The 19,206-nt window shown below is 35.4% G+C and overlaps 3 protein-coding genes across 4 annotated transcripts; 2 read left to right on the top strand and 1 right to left on the bottom strand.

The window, feature by feature from the left end:
- The first annotated feature begins 1,271 nt into the window (after positions 1-1,271).
- Positions 1,272-3,952, top strand: LOC111295073 (polygalacturonase-like). The gene is made up of 4 exons (XM_022888432.2): positions 1,272-1,710; positions 2,520-2,809; positions 2,919-3,147; positions 3,271-3,952. The coding sequence occupies exons 1-4, from the start codon at positions 1,276-1,278 to the stop codon at positions 3,487-3,489; spliced, it is 1,173 nt and encodes a 390-aa protein (XP_022744167.1). The 5' UTR covers positions 1,272-1,275; the 3' UTR covers positions 3,490-3,952.
- Positions 3,953-4,137: 185 nt separating this feature from the next.
- Positions 4,138-5,725, top strand: LOC149515198 (protein EMBRYO DEFECTIVE 1674-like). The gene is made up of 3 exons (XM_089744187.1): positions 4,138-4,986; positions 5,074-5,147; positions 5,372-5,725. Exons 2-3 carry the CDS (start codon positions 5,101-5,103, stop codon positions 5,610-5,612), a joined length of 288 nt encoding a protein of 95 aa, XP_089600313.1. The 5' UTR covers positions 4,138-4,986; positions 5,074-5,100; the 3' UTR covers positions 5,613-5,725.
- A 2,023-nt stretch (positions 5,726-7,748) lies between these two features.
- LOC111312115 (CMP-sialic acid transporter 2-like) lies at positions 7,749-14,162 on the bottom strand. Of its 2 annotated transcripts, XM_022912123.2 has the most exons (16): positions 13,787-14,162; positions 12,920-13,111; positions 12,670-12,786; positions 12,255-12,311; positions 11,923-12,000; positions 11,708-11,752; positions 11,067-11,126; positions 10,783-10,905; positions 10,531-10,608; positions 10,034-10,103; positions 9,638-9,745; positions 9,341-9,474; positions 9,147-9,226; positions 8,738-8,783; positions 8,603-8,664; positions 7,749-8,167 (listed from the first exon to the last, which is right to left on the bottom strand). In XM_022912123.2, the coding sequence occupies exons 2-15, from the start codon at positions 13,085-13,087 to the stop codon at positions 8,614-8,616; spliced, it is 1,215 nt and encodes a 404-aa protein (XP_022767858.2). In that variant the 5' UTR covers positions 13,088-13,111; positions 13,787-14,162; the 3' UTR covers positions 7,749-8,167; positions 8,603-8,613. The 2 variants fall into 2 exon arrangements, with proteins under 2 accessions (XP_022767858.2, XP_022767861.2); XM_022912126.2 differs by lacking the exon at positions 11,067-11,126.
- Between the last annotated feature and the right edge of the window lie 5,044 nt (positions 14,163-19,206).

The raw sequence follows: 19,206 nt of genomic DNA, 5'->3' as shown, positions 1-19,206 counted from the left end.
TTATTGTATTTAATAATATTATTATTTTATTAAAAATATCAAAATAGAAATAAAATAAAAATAACAAACCCGAGCCTCGATTTTAGAACTGAGGCCCGACTAAAAGGATTGGATAAATTTTAGTCTACAATAACAAAATAAAAAAAAAAATGAAAGGATAGGAAGGATAGTTGTGCTCCGATGAGGTACACTGGCCCCCGCCAACGTTGCACGCCCATGGCATCCAAACGACTGTCATGGCATGGTTGGAGTCAATAAATGCCTCAATTACACCTTGTCGTGGCATCGTTTGATTCCAAGTTATGCCTAATTAATTTACTTAATTATCACTTGTCTCTTAATTAAACAGTTTAATTAGGCACTGGCTCTTTGCTTCTCTTTTAATTAATTAATTAATTAACTGATTGATTATTATATTTTAAAACGTTTGAAGTCTCCCATCTCATCTCATGTCATGATTTCAAGCAAACACGTACATGCATCTTTTCTTTTAGCTAATTTTGTGATAGAATTATTATTTTGACCTCTTCTCCTAATTTACCCCCCACCCCCTCTTTTTTTTTTCTGTTTCTTGAATTAACGTTAATGTCTCGGAGCACCTGTCTTTTTGGGGTGTTTATTTCTAATCTAGTCGAGAAACTGTTTCCATTTCAAATTCTTGGTATGGGACATTATGCTTACAATTTCCCTCAATTAAACTTTGACGAATGACGGTGGAGTTGAAATGGCAAGTGCAATAAAAAAAATCATGTGTTGCAAAAGAGCAATAGACATTAACTTGAAAATTGAAATTTGTTAATAGTATGGTTGCTTTGTTTAATTTTTTAAGATGCAAATAGCAGATCATGATCAGTGCCAAACTCCTAATTAACTAATAAGTTCATAAAATGATAAATGCAAAACCATGCAAATGCAAACGCAAAAGCAATGATAGGGCCCCGGCGTGAGGCCTTTTTCTAAGGAAAGCCAGAATTAGAGGCTTAATTTTCATAATATACTAATAATAAGTACTAATTAATTAATTCAGAAAAAAAAATACTCTTGAAGTCCGGCGCAGCTTGCTTCTGATTTCTCCCAATTAATTAATAACCCGACACAAAACTTCCATTGAAAAGATCTTGTAGTATTATATATACCTCAAACCGTTTCAATTCAACTCCCACAATCACCACTACTCCCTCACTTTTTTTCTCTCTCTCTCTCTCCTCTTTCTGTGTCATTCACATTTTCTATTGGCCATATATAGATTAACAAAGTGTATAGCAAATTCACACGATGAGTACTTATCGACTTCTTTTCCTTGCCCTTCTCTTTCTCTTCGTTAACTCATCATTTGCTGCAGCGGTGGAACTTAATGTGATTAGTTTTGGTGCCAAAGCCGACGGCTCAACTGACTCAACCAAAGCCTTTCTTGCTGCATGGGCTCATGCTTGTGGCTCAACAAAACCTGCAACCATCAACGTACCCAAAGGGACGTTTTTGCTACGTAATGTGGACTTCAGTGGCCAATGCAACAACAACGCTATAACAATACGAATCGATGGAACCCTCGTGGCTCCTGCGGACTATCGGGTTTTTGAAAATGCCAACAACTGGATTTCCTTTCAGAATGTTGATGGAGTTTCCATTTTTGGAGGAATACTTGATGGCAAGGGAACTGGCTTGTGGGCTTGCAAGAATTCTGGCAAGGATTGCCCCAGCGGTGCTACGGTAAGTGGAATCACTCAATTGCCCGTATCCAACTAAATAAGTTTAGGCGTTAATTACTTTACTGTATTCGCCTATGGCTGATTGAAAATTGAAATTCAATTCAATTCAATTTTAGTCCAAGGACTGGGTTTCACAATGACTTTCTATTGTCTATTTTCAAAGTAATAGTAACAATAGTTTAGTGCCCCGTCGTTTTCATACACCGTGCATTTAGTTGCTTCAGACTTGAGAGTGAAAGGGAAAAGGGCTTTAATTTTAATTAGTTTCACTAGGCGTTACTGTTCAGACTTTGAGTTCCTACGCTTTAATTTCACGTTTACCGGGCCAAAATAACAGGAATAATTCTGCTACTGGACATATAGTGGATAGTAAATCCCTTCAGATTCATTTGGTTGGGAAAGGGGGGGGGGTTTTAATGTTCTACTCCAGGAAAGTGGGATCGATGTTGATGATCGAGTCACTGTCTGATAACTCGTTAATTAATGGAGAGCTCCCAGTTTCCCCCGCCAATGCAATTAATCCTTCTAGTTCACAACAATACAGTTGGTTTTACCAACTTATTTAAAATGCCAGCGTAATTTGCTGTGTGATGAATCTCTAATAATGCCACGATAAGCCAACATCGAAGAAAAGAGTTCCCATGTAATTTGAACATCAAATTATGATCAACCATAATGTGCATATAGCATCAAGAACTGAACATATATCCTTTTAATTTTTTGGTTATTATATTCTATGAGGTATAAATAAATTAGTGGAAAAACATGTTGAAGCTTGATAATTAATTGTATAATTACTTTTGAATGCAGTCACTTAGCTTTAGCAATTCCAAGAATGTTTTCATCATTGGATTAACATCACTAAACAGCCAAATGTTCCACATCGTGATCAATGGCTGTCAAAATGTCAAAATGCAAGAAGTGAAGGTCTCTGCCGCCGGTAACAGCCCCAACACCGACGGTATTCATGTACAACTATCGAGCAGCGTCACGATACTCAACTCCAGGATTCAAACAGGCGATGATTGCGTCTCAATTGGCCCTGGTGCCACTAATCTCTGGATGGAAAACATCGCATGTGGCCCAGGTCATGGTATCAGGTAAAAGCAAATATCATCATCATATATTGTCTGTTCAAGTAAGTATTTAAGAACAGTAATATGTAAACTATAAAAAAGTGTTATATATTCATATTCTGATATTGCGCAGCATTGGGAGTTTGGGGAAGGACCAAAATGAGGCTGGAGTGCTGAATGTGACAGTTAAAACAGCCACATTCTTGGGTACCCAAAATGGTGTGAGGATAAAGTCTTGGGCCAGACCAAGCAATGGTTTTGCCAGGAATATTGTTTTCCAACATGTTGTTATGAAGAATGTGCAAAACCCCATCGTCATTGATCAAAATTACTGCCCTGGCAACAAAAATTGTCCTGGTCAGGTACGTGAACGTTATTTATACTTTGTTAAGAAATAATCAGTAGATGTACTTTGCTTGCTACGGGAGTGATCTTAGTCATATCCAATTCCATCTGCATTAAAGGTGGCTGGCCAATTTGTACAGGTTTCGGGGGTTAAAGTTAGTGATGTGACATACCAGGACATACATGGAACATCGGCGACGGAAGTTGCAGTGAAATTCGATTGCAGTTCAAAATATCCGTGCACTGGAATAAGATTGGAAGATGTGAAGCTTACATACAAGAATGAGGCAGCTGAAGCTTCATGTAACCACGCGGGTGGAACTACTTCTGGTGTTGTTAAGCCCACAAGTTGTTTATAGTTCTTATACTGAAGCCCAGTAGCTATTTGGTATTATATTAAGGGGAAAAAAACCCATTTATTTGTGGGAGGAAGAATGTAGAAGGTTATTTAATTGCCTGAGCCTGTGGCGTTGATGGCCCATTGGGCATGATTGGAGCCTGGCCTTGCAATCAGCATCCTGAGAGTAATGTAGAATAGCAACCCACGTGAGGTTGGTTTCTTTATATTTAAAATTTAAACTTGATTAATCTGAAAAAGTGTTTTTTTTTTTTTTTTGTTTATAGACTCCCCTTAATCAGATATATGTAAGTTAATTAATTAGTAATGTTAATACTTATTTATAAATTAGTTTGATCCTTGGTGATGATAATTGAAATATTGATGAGAATGAATCAAGTTAAATTAAAAAATATTGAGGTATACTTCATTTTATTACTCAAACAAAATATTCGGGTTTAATTTGAATTGAGTATAATCTAATTTACAAACCAAAAAAAGACTAAATACTAAGTTTCTTTTTTATTATGACATGAAGACTATTAAAATGTACGCTGCACGTGACATGCATCCGGCTCTAAAAACATTAAAACCTTGAAATCAGGTAACCAACCAAACTGCCCCCTTCCAATCTCAAGCGACATATATATGACATACATACCACTAGATATACATCCCTCCGATGCAGCACATGTCAGCCATCAAACAAATATACATATATGATACTAATCAAACAAATAGTGGCTGCATGGACCAAACCCCGAGCAATTGGCAAGCGGATCATATATATATATATATAGCATTACCAAATTGCGAATGCATTTCCTATTAGACCCGTTCTTATACTCCAGTAATTTAATAAAATACCCCTCTCTGCCGTTGGATCTCCTCAGCCCTCTATTCTCTCCTCTCGTATATCAGTACTCACAAACACCACTTTTTCACCTCACCAAAAAAAGGGACAATAATAAATTTTATTCTTTTTTCTTGCACTTGGTCTCTTTTTCGCTTCATCTAGGGGAGCAGATTTATTGACTTACAGCACTTACAGTGTGCTTAATTATGGAGCCATGATATATACAATAATCATTACATTGTCTGGATTTGGAATTTAAAAAAAAAAGATTTCCTTTTCTTAGTGTTTCATTAATACGCTTTATGTGAAGACAATTGCACACAGCCGTGGCCATATTTGATCAATATGCATGTTTGTTAATCCTTTAAGCACATTTATTTTTGGTCGAGGCCTGAGGGCTTAACAGTTGGTGGTCGTAGGTCATTCTCTGGGCCTCCAATCAGAGGTTAGAAGTGGGCAGTGACTCCGACAGCAACTGACTTCTAACGCCAACAAGTTGAAAAAGAATCCTTCAGAGGCAGAGGAGTTGAGTTGCGGCAACACCCCAAATGGGGAAGACAAGTGGGACAACATACTCTCCAAAACCATATAAATCGGACCATCCCATTCCCATTCCCATCGCTGCCGCTACCCCTCTCGCTAATCTATCCCTCAGCTCTAAAGGTTTTCCATTCTTCTTGTTTCTTTCATGGACTATATTGGGGAAAATTTATGATAATTATTATGTCTAATTGAATATTGGGGTTGCAGGTGCTGTTGCATGATTGGTGGCTGGGCATGGCACAGCCCAGGGGTTTAGTTGTTGGAGGATTTGAATGCAGAGGGTAGCTCTAACCCACCTTTAAGTTTCTTTTCTTTCATATTCTCACTCTATGATGACAAAAATCGAAAGAAAGGATTTTCTTTTTGAAGCATAATTCCGAGTAATTAATTGTCTTTTCCTTTAAGTGGGAATTGGATGAAGGCCAAACCCTGACCTAATATTAGATAGTCCACGTTTGTGAATTGTGATGAACATATAGCTTTTTCTTGTTTTATGGATAAGCAGGAGACAAGGACGAAGAGTGTTGTGCTCTGCAGCCATTGCCAAAAGACATGATACCACCACTCTTGAGACTGTGGATGGCGTCGCAATTGCTATCAGCAGCTTCATCAATGCCTTTCGTTCGCTTCAAAATGGCTTTCCACCTAATTATGGCCATTCATTCTATGCTGCATATTTGCCATCTAATATTTTCTTCTTTAAACTGTGCCTTGCCGCCTTGTCAATTCAAAATCTAACTTATTGATTAATAGAATAACACCAATACAAGTACCAAGTATAACTTTGGATATGCTTCCTGGTGGAATCACAATACAACCACTCTGTCATTTTTGTCTTGCACATTTGTTGCTCCTCACTTTTTGCAATAATTGGAGATAAAATTTCTAAGATCAATCCGTGAAGGTTTGCAGTCATTTCCTCTTTGGGTTTTCATATTATTGGGAGGAATATGCTTCACAGCGTTCTAATGAAGGATCTGTTAGTAGAGGTACTCAAGCAAGCATTAATGATGTGCTTGGAGTTAACAGCTATTCTCACAGCAATGTAATTTCTTTCCCGCCAGCTTCTTTAGACAATCTCTGTGCTACTAGGGTACGTGATCTTCTAATGTTCTCTGCTGGAGATTCTCAAAACTCTAATATAAAGAGAACTATTTTTTATCACATACTGGAAAAACTCGTTTCCCATGCTTCTCAAAATGCAACAGTTTCAGTTGATTCAAACATTGGAAACAAGCATCCAAATCTCTGTCCTTATTCTGCGGATGATGAAAATTTGAATTGTCATAAGAAGGTTAAGGTTATTCAGAATCATAGATGATAATGGCATCTCACATTCAAGGATTAAAAGAACGGTGGAATCTCAGAATGGGGGTAAGTCTAGGAGGACCACCAGAAGCATGACAAGGTTGAATATCTTACAGAAAAGCAGGAGGGACTGTCATCTAAATCTTCAGTAAAGTGTATAAAAGGTGTTCAACTTTCATCCCCAGTGGCCAAGGGAAACCATTGTGGAGAAAATGGAGAACACAAGCAGGCTAAGAATCTCTCAGACAAGCCCTTCATCATACCTAAAAGTAATCCTCAGCTTTCAACATCAGAGCCTTGCACAATGTGTCCAAGGAAGATTGGAACTACAAATGCTTTAAGAGGGAACAAAGGCAGAAAGGTGACATTGTTCGCCTTTTATAAACAAAGGCCAGTGAAATCCAGTGTAGACTAGAGAATAAGTAGCCTGAAAATCTTTCAACCAAATCCTTCATTGTGCTGAAAAATAGTGGTCCGCTTTTGACATCAGAGCCATCCAGGAAGCGACCTAGGAAAATAGGAACCAGAAGTGAATTAACAGGGAGATGGTCAACAACATTAGCAAGACAGCAAGTAAATAAATTAGCAGGATAAAACAGCTGTCTGTAGCCTATCTTCTTGGTAAGCTACATTGATGAGCTCATGAATCAGCATTGATAGTCTGCAAGAAACTACAATTGATTGAGCTTCCCACTTCAGTTAATTGGGCTAAAAATGCAATAATGGTGATGCTTAGTAGTAGCTCATTGGACAACTATGCCAAGTTTATTTGGCGGGGCTTATTCAATTTAAAATATTGTCATACAATTTATTACTATGCAGTTTACTTGTGTTTTATCTTATTATACAAATTGTTGTGGCTTGCTAAAGATGATTCATCATTTCTCAGACACGACCTTTTTTGAAAAATGACTTTCTATAAGCGGCTTTCACTCTTGTGATGACCTAAAGAAGAATGAATTTTCTTCCAGCCCTTACTATTATGCAATAATGGCTTGCTAAAGTTTTGGAGGTCTTGGAAAGTGTCGATGGAGACGGATGAGGCGGTTTATAGTGGAGGAGAGGGATAAAATTCGGTCAAAGTGTAGGACCAATTTGACACTGGGGGTATCTGGGGAGGAAAGGAATTGGATGGTCCGTCTAAGGTTGTCCTCGGGGGGCGGGAAGAGCGAGAACGGCGTGGAGTGGGAACTGGAGAAGGAGAGAAGCGGGCCGGTGAGTATGCTATAGGTTTGTTGCGGCCCACCCCTTCACTTCACACACTCCACGCTTCATATCTGCTCATTACTTGAATAAATTTAATTAGATATATATATATATATATATGAGAAATTATTAAATACAGACAATGAAATATTTAGATTCCACAAGGGGATTAAGAGGTTCACACGTATAGGGTATATTTAAGAAAAATAAAATACTAATATATATGAGTATGATAAATACATACATTCTACAGAAACTAGTGAGCAGAGCAGATTCCTTCAAAAATTGTTGTCCTTGATTATACCATTCATTGCTCTCAAAATCAAATTACAATTAAATGGCAGGTACCAATATTGAGCCTGAGGAAGGAAAACTAAATGTTTTTCCGCTTCTCATTTTATAGTCAGTCTCACATCAAAATAAAAGAATATTTTAATCCTATAAAATCAACTATATGGAAAAAAATATCATTTTTGGCAAAAAAATTATTTTTTTCTCTATACCTGGCTGAGATGCTAAAGAATACAAAATAACACTAACAACAACACATCGTATTTGTATATAGGGGGGAAGGCAGGAATTTGGAGGGAGGGGCTCAGCACCAATTCCAACTGCACTGCTCTTCTCTATCTACCATCCAGCAACAAGTTGTGGATGACTCCAGCATCTGACCCGAGAAAATTATAACAAATAACCTCTTTTAAGTTTTTATTCCATTAAATGTTTCCAAAACTGGTTTATCTCTGCTGCCACTATCCTGCCAAAAGAATTCCTTCTAACAAATTTCCTGCAACAAATTACAACAACTGTCTCAAAGATTCATTCGATAGCAGTAAAACAAATATATAAACAAAAAACTTCTCAAACAAAGTATGACAAGTTAGTGAGGGCATATTCCACATATGAGATAAAGCTAGACTTTGCGCAATACAATCAGAAATATCAATCATAATTAATACAAGACTTTCCATTTATTCATTCTGCTCTGGTCTACGCTTGAATGCCTTATTTCCTTGATAAATAATCCCCCAAGAGAGACAAGTTTGGTCCAGGTTTCAATTTTCAAGACTAAAAGCTCTTTCATAAAAGGATCAGAGAAGGAAGTACTTAATGCAATATGAGCAACCACAATTTACAATGATAACAACCTACTTCTTTTCTAAGTAACTTGTGCAATAATAAAAAAATTAAGACACTCCAAGAAAATTAGGTCGTCACTTACTCCAAGAAACTTTAAGTGGGAAGTAGTGGTTGTCTCTCATCAGGTCCAACATGATGACTAGCCTGGAAAGAGACAAATTGAAAACATTAAGTTGAGTGCAACAGACAAATAACCACTTTCACAGAAAATTCATACCTCTTCGTTTGCTCCTGCTGCCATATTAATGAAAGATTCTTTGGACCTGAAATATATATATATATATATATATATTGGGAAAAAAAAATCGTAACCGCAATTCAATAGCTAATGTAATTAAAACACTTTTCCATATATATAATTGTAAAATGAAAAAATATTTCAACTGGGTTCCCCTGATAAATTATAGTTCGAAGACTGCTAGCACAGGTATAGTCATTATCCCTTCAGCATTCATCTGAAGCATTATTAAGCAGGAAGAGCCTAACTTAAACACCATCAATGAAAGGTAAAGGCAAATGTCTAAAACAGAAAAAATGTACAACTTGAAGCAATAGCACAATTACTAAAAAAAAATTCATCCAAAATTATTCATAGTGAAAATGGAAAAGAGGGTATATTTATATACCTGTGCTTATCCTGATAATCTACCACTTCCAGCTTCCCATTCTGTTGTTCATCTTTGACTTTGGAAAGAGGTGAAAAGAACTATAGAGAAAAGTAAACATCAGAATAATCCCACAAACAAAAGGTAAGCAAGTAGAATTCTCAAATTTTCAATACTAAGTTAGCCATCAATAAGGCAGCATCCTTACTAATTACCTGGTGCATTGAGATGAACACAATAGAAATTCCTAGGATGAAGTTCATGGTCAAAGTATGGCCAAATAGTGCAGCTGATGCTATGCCAGTAAAGATTGTAGCAACAGTTGAAGAATACTTCTTCAAAATTGTATCTGAATACACAGAACAATGAGTTGAAGAAAACAATTTATATGTCTGGAAAATAAAACTGGTGGGATGCTTCATTCAAGCTATCTTTCAGTGAAATCTAATTCTATATGAACAAAGAATAGTCAGTAAAAATTAATGAAGTTAAATAAATTATTAGTGTATTACCTGCATATTTGAAGAAAAAAGAGGATAAAATTCCTTGGGCTGCATTGTTACATATAAGAAGCATGGTAGCTTTTGAATGTCCTTGTAGGATATCAAAGCTACTAGGACCTGAAACAATCCAAATGAGAATGTCAGAATATCAGATACACAAATGAAGATTTCAAACTGGCTTAATAGTTGCTTATTCAAACAACAATTGCTGGAGAAATAACCGAAAAAGTTCTACCAAGAGTAACCATTTTCAACCAGAAAGCTTGTTAAAAATTGAAGAATTTAAAGATGTATTTGAAGAAAGAAAACTAGATCAAAAGTGGTTTAACTTTATTAGCCAATAGCTTTTCTGCATATATTCTTAACTTGCTCTATAGAATTGAATATCATAACACTTTACCATACCTTTGACAATGGCAGTTCCTAGTATCGCCAGAAAGTTAAATATAGCACCATAACCATATAAAAATAAGTTCTGCAAACCAAACAAGAGAAACAATTTTAGAGGATAACCATATAAAAGTAAGTAATTCTTTGGCCTTTCTTTAGGAACCAGGCCAAAGAGCAAAATTTCGGTGCTTCCATTCAGAACTCCTTTGATGAAAATGCTAGATGGCTGCACATAGCATTGGTAGTAGCAAAGAGAAACCCTCTTCAGAAGGTTTCCCATATGATCAACCTTCCAAACATCTGATCAAATATAATGTCAAGATACACTACACAAACCTCAAGGAAGAAAAGAAACTAAGCTCTTGTAGACAAAGCAAGTACAAGGGCTGAAATAGTTACTACAATTCTAACATCAAACCAATGACTCCCTTTCAAATTAACACAACATTGTTCTCAAAGCATTTCTAGGAACAGAACAGAAACCACCAATGCTATATGGGTCTAAAAAATACCTGAAGGTAGATGCTTGTCTCATACTGACTCTTCAGAGCATACTCATTGTAGACAGAGGCCAAAGATGGAACAGTTACCTGAACATTTCCAATGTTAAGATTCCAGCATGTTTAAAAGCAACTAAAAGGGGAAAAATAAAGATACAAAAGAATGATGAACACAAAACTACATTCTGTCAAAATTGATTGCATGGCCCACACATAACAGAAGACATCACTAAATATAAATAACAAGTACCCGAAAGTACTTACAAAGATCAACGTGTAGATGTAAGCACCAGTTGTAACAGGAAGGCCCAATGCTGTAGTACCCTCAGGCAAAGAACGCAGCTGATTTACACTAATTCCAATGAGCAACAGAGCAAGAGCTTCCCACTGCAAAATAAACATGAATTAGCTATCATATAACAAATAAACCATGATAACACACAAAACCAAGAATCAGGTGTGCACTTAGTGCATAAAAATCATTGTATTGACTTGTGCTTTCTTCTAATTGAATTCTTTTTAAGCAGTTGATAAGTTTCAAATCTAACCTGTATCACAGAAAATCTACGTCTCATTATTATCTTCAGCAAAACAGCAATTACCAAAACCTGCATGTTCACCAAGCAGATATAAAGAGTTTTACAAGGAGCACGAGCAAGTATCTAAAAGAAAAAAACTATTTCTAATATCTCAGAAGAATGAAACAAAAAATTCCTCCAAGTGGCACTATGCAAGAGAGTTCCAGTATTATTGAATTGGCAATAATGTTGAGGCTTATTAAAGGCAATCAATAGTCAGAAAATTAGCATGTCCCAATTTCAACCCAGCTCTCTGTGTCCAAATTCCCAATACCATACATTCAAAGAAAAGGAGAAGCGGAAAGAGACATAATTAAGCAATGAACTACCAAGCAAATTGTCTCCAATTGAACTCTCATCAGGAATGAAAGTATAACTGATAAGAAACAAGAACTCTGAGAACTTAAACAATGTCTGATTGAGCAACAAACTAGCCACCAAATGTTAGCATAAGTGGAATAATGGTACCACATAATTACTCATCAGCGTTAAAGTCTCAGACCATAAGATACAGAAAAGTTCCAGGAGCTAAGCACACAAATAAAATAAGTTGAAGGTAACAGCTCCCAATAAGAACCAAGGTTTGATAGATTATAACAAACAATAATTACCTTGAGGTTGCTCAGCATCTTCACAGTTGCAGGATTGAAATAAAGCTGCCGACAAGCAATTGACACTAATTAGTTATGACCTTTATCATGCTAAAAACAGACCGCATAAGGAAGACAGTGCCAGTCAGTATATAGATAATTAAGAACACAGATAGTACCAATGCTACCCAAAAGCATTAATAAAATACTAAAAGGAACCTTTTAAAGAAATATACCTGCATGATGAACTTTAGATAGTTATTGATGGCATACAGAAATGCTGGAACAGCAAGAAGAACATTGTTCCGAGCTGCCTGCAAAAAATGATGCTTATTGCCAGGGTTAAATTATGAAAAATGAATCAATTTCAAAACTACACCTTTTGATGCCAAGAATAATAAAACATTATCAGTATCTAGTAGACAGGATTTATGCGCAAAATCATAGCTGAACTAGGCAATCCATAGCTTCAAATAAAAATTTTCAACTTATAGACTTTTCACAATTACAACTTACCCCACCAATCCAACTCAAGTATAAATTATGTATGTCATTAACAACTTTTTACCTGCATGAACGTGGAAATTGACAGAATGGGCTTTTCGCCAACTTTCTGACGCCTAGCCTGTAAACATGTAAAAATTGTTTTAATGAGTGCTAAAAATTTCATGTATGTCTTTGTCCAAATGTCCCTTCCCCCCCCCCCCCCCCCAAAAAAAAAAAGAAGAAAGGGACACCCCATCTGCACACATACAGATGCACACAAGCAGCCAGAGTGTTCTTCTCAAAAATTGCTTCAACATCAAATAAATATAGTTGCACATGATAGAACAATACAAAGTTCAACAAACATTAGTTCAATTTAATGAAGATCTTGTCCTTACCCATTTCACCTCATAAAGCTCAGTCTCAATATATCCAATCAGAGGTTGAATTAAAGAAAGAAAAACAGGTTAAGCAAGGAACAAATAATTTGCACATACCTGTAAAATAAGCATAACAACTGCAAAAAGAACCTTAGCAACCTCCGTCAAAAAGTTAACACTAATGGGGCTAAACATGAAGCGGCCATCCACCTTGGACATATAAACCAAAATAGGCTGGCAGAAAAAGAGAATATCAAACATGTAATAATAGCAATTGCAACAAATTAAGGAAGGGGTAAGGGACAGAGAAATAGGTATATGATTATAAAGAAGAAGGAAAAAAAAGCAGAAATTGATTATGAATTACCTGGAAACCAACCAGAACACAATCGCCAACGACCAAAAAGACATTAAGGGCACGTTGCTTTGAGGATACCCTACTTTTGTGGAGGTCATAAGCCCTAGAGACACCTTTAGTAGATGGGGAAACCAACTTTGAATGGCAGACACTGCATTCTATCATCCCGTTTTTCATTGGTTTGGCCACAAATTATCACGACTACACAAAATAAAATCAGGAAACATAGAAAATTTAAATCAGGTTTAAGTAATTTAGGTACTGACACATCAAATGCTAACACCCAAGTAATCAGAGAAATGCAAATCTACTAGAAGTCGAACTATGGAACCAAATTTTGAAAGAGAAATCGAATGTGGATGCAAAAGTTCGGTCATAATACAAAATCCTGAAAATCAGCAGAGCTAAGTATGGCGTCTGATATTGTAGCTTAGTCGGATTGCCGTAAGCATAATCAATTAAGACAAGTATAACGTTAGCGCTCCCCAAAAAAAAAAAAAAAATCAAAATTTAATGAGAAGCAAGAGAAGCATCAATACGATAACGGCGGATATACGCTCGATAATCAGTAGCTGGATTCTTATAATCCAACAAGCAATTTTAAAAGATTGAAGCAAAAAAAAAACATGTAGTGAAATAACTTAATATTCAGATCCTGCCATAAGAACCTCAACTCAAGATTAACTATTTGTTTTTAACGGTAAAAGGCAAGCAATTTATGAAGAAATAATTAAATTAGAAACTAGGAAACATAATTGGATCGCAGAGAAATCAGATGAGATCTTGGCACTTTGACAGCAGAAAAGACGCTTAAAAAAGAAGAAACTAAAAAAAAAAAAAAAGGGGGACAAATACAATGAGATTAATTAAGCTTACCTAATTAGTGAGTGTCCTAACAAGGCATCTCCAGAAGAGCTCGAAATTGCGCAGCCAGATCCGTAATCCACACTTCTCTCAGTCTCTGTCTCTATGAGATTGAGATTTCTATCAATCGGATTTGGAAGAGAAACTAAATTCAATCAGAAAGATTATTGGCAATTGAAATCCCAAAAAGCAGTGCTTAGAAGAACATGAAGGGAGAGAGAGAGAAAGAGAGAGAGCTATTTTTAAAGTTATAAAAAAAAAAAAAAAAACCCCTCGTCTAATATAGACTTGCACTAACAAATCTTGCTTTGAATGCACAACACGGTTTTTGGAGCGGAGAAGGACGCTTCTCTCACTCACACGACAGAGACACAGCAGTGTCGGCGTTGGGCGTGAAAGATGCGGAGTCAAAAGTGAAATTTTAGCCACCGCACTGTTGTTCATAGGAAAAGACAGAATTGGCCTTGTGTTTCGGCTAACCTGTTTCTTTCCCTTACATTTGTTTGTGGGCCTTGTTGTACTTTTAAAGTTAGCTTTTGGTTTTTTTTAATTTGATTAAGCAGCATCAATAATATTCTTCCAATTTCTCTAATTTTATCCCATCGTTCTCTAATTATTGTTTTTCATTTTTATAAAATTAAAGAGAAGTTAGTGAACAATAAAAGAATACTCCCTGTAACCCATTGAATCAAAGCCCAAAAAAAGCCATTCTCAAAAAAAAAAAAAAAAAAAGCCTAATAACCGCCCGTGCTTTTTTTTATATGTATAGATATATATACATATATATTTTTTATGAATGCTTATTTGGAAATCTCCTGGGCTTCCCTTTGGATCATAAATACTCCCAAAGCATGAGACGGACTCAATTGTGCCCCAACACGTACTATTGATCTTCCATTAGGAAAAAAAAAAAAAAGCATTCGAGTTTTCCGTTTAATACTTGTATGATGATTAGAATATTATTAATATTTCATTTAAATACTTAGTACAAACTTAAAATTTCATAATTTATACGTTTGAAAGAATTGATTTTTGAGATTAATAGCTATTGAATTTTTTTTTATTTCATTTTTCAATTTCTTTTGCCTGTAAATACGGATCAATTCACGGCAAGTACGAAATCCTAGGAGCAAATGAAGTTGTGCTTCTGCAATCTGCATAACCTTTCCTTTCCATTTCCAGGTGCGTCGGAGGAAGAAGAAGCCGTCTTCAATTCAACACTGCCTATCCGATTCTCTTGTCTACTTAAATTGCAACATCAAAAATAAACAAACCAACAGAAACAGGTACTTTGCCCGCCTCACTCCAATTCCATAGATTTGTTTTGTTCCGAATCCGAGATGTCATGAGTTACGTTATACTACTAGTTTCTTCAATTTCTTTGTAATTTCTTGTTTTGGGTTCTGCCTTTCACTTTCACCTTCTCCATCGGACATTAAGGATATGCGCTCTTTTTTCATCAATCATCCTTTGAGCAAGATTATTCATATTCAGTTTTGGTTTCTTCCTTTGCCCTTTTTCATTCAAGTGATTTGTCAGTCATTGTAGAAACGAATGAAAAATTAGGAGGATTTGCTAATTTCATTCTATTATCTCTCTCTTCTTGACCATTCCCACATTATTAGCCTTAATGTGCAATGGCCTTTGTTTTCCGGCTATTTTCGGTTTTCAAATTCGATGATTTAAGAGCATCTCCTGACTTACTTAGCAACCTTGCAATACCTGACCGCACTAATAAGTTCGTTTTTGCTGTTATCCTACCTGATTTTCAATCTGTCACTTACATACTTTCTGCTCAAAATTTATCTGAGAGGTCAGCTGCTGATGCGCAGTGTCTTATTAGGGAACTTACACATGATTCCATCGTAACTCAGATTTGTCACGCGGCTCTCACTCATAGTCAATCTGAAAACAACCCTGTTGATAGCACTGTTCCCACTTCCTCCTTTGGAGTGCTTAAAAGTGGAAAAAAAATTTTGATCTTTAATGCCCGTGCTAGCTTCTTCGTGAGGTTTGAAAGCCAAAATCATATTGAGCATAATATTTTAATAAGGTTAGTTCACAATAAGATACAAACATTAAGTACCAATAGTGTAGACATCTAATTTGGTTTAGATCTAGATCAATTGGGTCTGGTTCAAAAGGGTAAGTCTAATTTTATTTTTATTATTTTTTATTTTTTATATTTTATTTTATATTTTATGTATATATTTTTCTTTATATCCTATGTATTTATTATTTATTTATTATTACTATTTATTAATATATATTTTATTTTTATTTTTATTTTTATTTTATTTATTTTTGTATTTTTATTTATCTAATTATATATCTGTTATTATTTTTTTTTATTTATCCTATAATATTTTTTTGATTTATTTTTTCTAATTATCTATTTTTTTTTTATTTGATTTTTATTTTTGAAGGTTGAGATTGAAGGCTGAAGAATCCTACTGGGAATGGGGATTCAATCAGAAGAGTTCATATTGGATTCAAAAATTGAATTTCCGTCCAAAGAGGAATTGAAATTGATCAGAAACTCCTGATCAATCCTTATAAAAGGGACCTCTTGGAACAGAACAGGGCAGACAGAGAAAAAACGTGAGCAAAGCTACTGATTTGAGAGATAGAAGAGTATAAAAAGCTAAGAAGTATTATGGAGTTAGTAGGAATTTTTTTGAAGATTTTTGGTGATTTTTTTTTTGGAATTTCTGGAAAATTCCAGATTCCAGTTGAATTTTCCGACTAAAGTTAAATTTTTCGATGAAAATTTTGACCAATTTTGAAGTTTCCGGTGAGCTGCCCAGTTTTCGACGACCTTTCCCAGAAATTGACCACCTTTCGGCCAACTTCCGGTGAACTTTCTATGAAAAATCCAGATTCCGGTAAAATTTTTCAGAATCTAATGTACATTCAATCGGAGTTCTTCAGCAATTTAAAGAAAAGCGAGAGAGAAGGGGAAGAAGAGAGAGAGAGGGAAGGAGCTTTCTGTCGAAAAACAGAGGGAAGAGCCTTATATACCCTCTCAAAACGTCGTCGTTTTTGCCCTAAGTGACCCATAGGATCCACGTGTTTTGTCGAGATCCAACCCGAGCGTCGACCCGCTTTCTGACCCGCGCGTGTCTACCCCCTTCCGAGCCGAGCCAAGCTGAGCTCCAAAGCCGCTTCTCCGAGCCATTTTTTTCCTTGAGCCGAGCCGAGCCGCCCTCTGAGCCGCTCCATTTTTATTTTTTTTTTGGAATTTATTTATTTATTTGTTTATTTTTTTTATTTATTAGATTAGGTTTATTTAATATTCTTTTTATATTTATTTTATTTTATTTTTTTACTTTCTTTTATTTTTTTATTTATTTTATTTTATTTTTTCTTTTCACTTTTATTTTGTTTTATTTTCTTTTTTCTCTAAAAATAAAATTTCAAAAAAAAGATTTTTGAGGAAAAGTTGAAAGTATCAATTTTCCTTGAAAATCAAAATTTTTAAAAATATTTTTGAGGAAAAGTTGAAAGTATCAATTTTTCTTAAAAATAAATTTTCAAAAAAAGTTTTTTTTTTAGGAAAAGTTGAAAGTATCAATTTTCTTTGAAAATCAAAATTTTCAAAAAAATATTTCTTGGGAAAAAGTTGAAAGTATCAATTTTCCCTGCACAAGAACAATCATCATTTCCTTCCTTTTTATTTTGATTTTGATTTTGATTTTTCTTTAAATAATCCGACGACGGAGCCTCTGCAAGTGAAACAATAGTTTTTCTTGCATACTCTTGAGGTGAGAGAATTTTCTCAATTTTTTGCTAAAGGTATTAGAGTCAGTTGAGAATAATTTCCAATAATTAATTACTGGGTAAAATTTTAAAGCTCATTGGATAACATAGATTTTAGCTGGTAACATCTTTTGATGGGCGTTGTGAGGGTGCTATAACCTTCCTTACACGTAACCGAACTCTCGAACCCTGTTCTGGTTAGTAGACCTGAACCTATTCTTTTAGGGACCCTTAAATTTAGGTGTTCCCTGAAATGACAGATTTCTTAGATGACCAATCGCACCTAGATAAAAAAAGATTGATGGCGACTCCCTTAAGTCAATGTCTAGCGATAGATCCCCGGATCTAGACATTATGACAGATTGGTGACTCCGTTGGGGACTTTGAGAGTCAGGCCAGCAAATGATTTGTATTATCCAAAAGCCTAATAAAATTAAAATTTTTTGTATATATGTGTTATTATTCATTCATGTTTATTTACCTTGTCAATTATGTCGTTCATATGCATGTGCATAACATGAGCTCTACACCCGAGCTCCGTCCCTCTAGAAGGGAGTAAAGTACCTATTGCTTTCGTGAGGTATAATGCCTCCGCAGTGGCTAGCGAAATACTCCCACTCAAATTGAACCTTTTTCGCTTGTAGCCTGTAATGGGTGAGGATTAGGATGTCTTACTAGTCTGTGATGGACAAAGATGTAAGGAACAATTTGAGGACCTTTAGACTTTAACCTTAAAACCGCATATATTGAACCTTAAGAGTACTTAAGCTTAGGATAGAGCCCTTTTCTACCCAATGATAGATATACCTTGAAATTAAGACACAAAAAGGTGTTTATCTAATCATTTTGATTGTTTAACTTTGCATCAGTATCACTTTCATTTCATCCATGGAACTAACTATGTTGTTTGTCTGATTGTATGCATCTGCATTACTTTCATGATCATATTTTAACACAATCATTTGCATCCATGTCATATTAGGTTTCATGAAAATGTACATTTCATTCGTGCATCAAAACATCATACATAAAAACATAGCATAACATTTTTAATCATAAGTATAGTACTCAAGGTTCCAGGATAGCTCCATCTAGTGAGAACCATGCCCATCGATACAACACAAGATCTAGAGCAAGACAAATGGAACAGAAAAATTCTCATAGATTTGAAAAGATAGAAAAAGCATAAGAAAAGATTGAAAGTGAGCTAAGCAAGATTCTGGAGGCTCTTAATAACATGAATAAAGGAAAAAAAGTTGAAAAAAAGTTGAAAAAAATACAAGCCAACAAGTTCCCCCATTACAAGAAATGGTTGACCATTTGTATCCTCTAGGTTTTGACCCAACTCAAGCCTAGTCTGCTCAAAAAGTCCCACCATAACACTTTGCATATTCGACATATCTTGGAATGCCATCAGCTTTTAACCCAGGATAGTATAACAGCTATATAAATCCTGTCTTCACTGAAAAAGTCGTAGAACCAATTCCTGATTTAGATGATTTAAAAGAGAAGGAGAAAGAAAAGATAAGAGTGAAAGTTCAAGAAAGCTTCAAGATTAGCATGCTAGAGCAAAGGCTACGGGATGTGGAAGGATTTAACTTTTATGGGTCAGTTGATGCTGCTGGGCTCTGCCTAATCCTTAATGTGGTTATTCCTCATAAGTTTAAAGTACC

The sequence above is a fragment of the Durio zibethinus genome, chromosome 14 (genome assembly GCF_047325235.1).
Source record: "Durio zibethinus cultivar Kanyao isolate XHJ-2024 chromosome 14, ASM4732523v1, whole genome shotgun sequence".
Classification (NCBI taxonomy): Eukaryota; Viridiplantae; Streptophyta; class Magnoliopsida; order Malvales; family Malvaceae; genus Durio; species Durio zibethinus.
The sequence above is the reverse complement of the archived record's forward strand: the minus strand, read 5'-3'. Positions and strand labels throughout refer to the sequence as shown.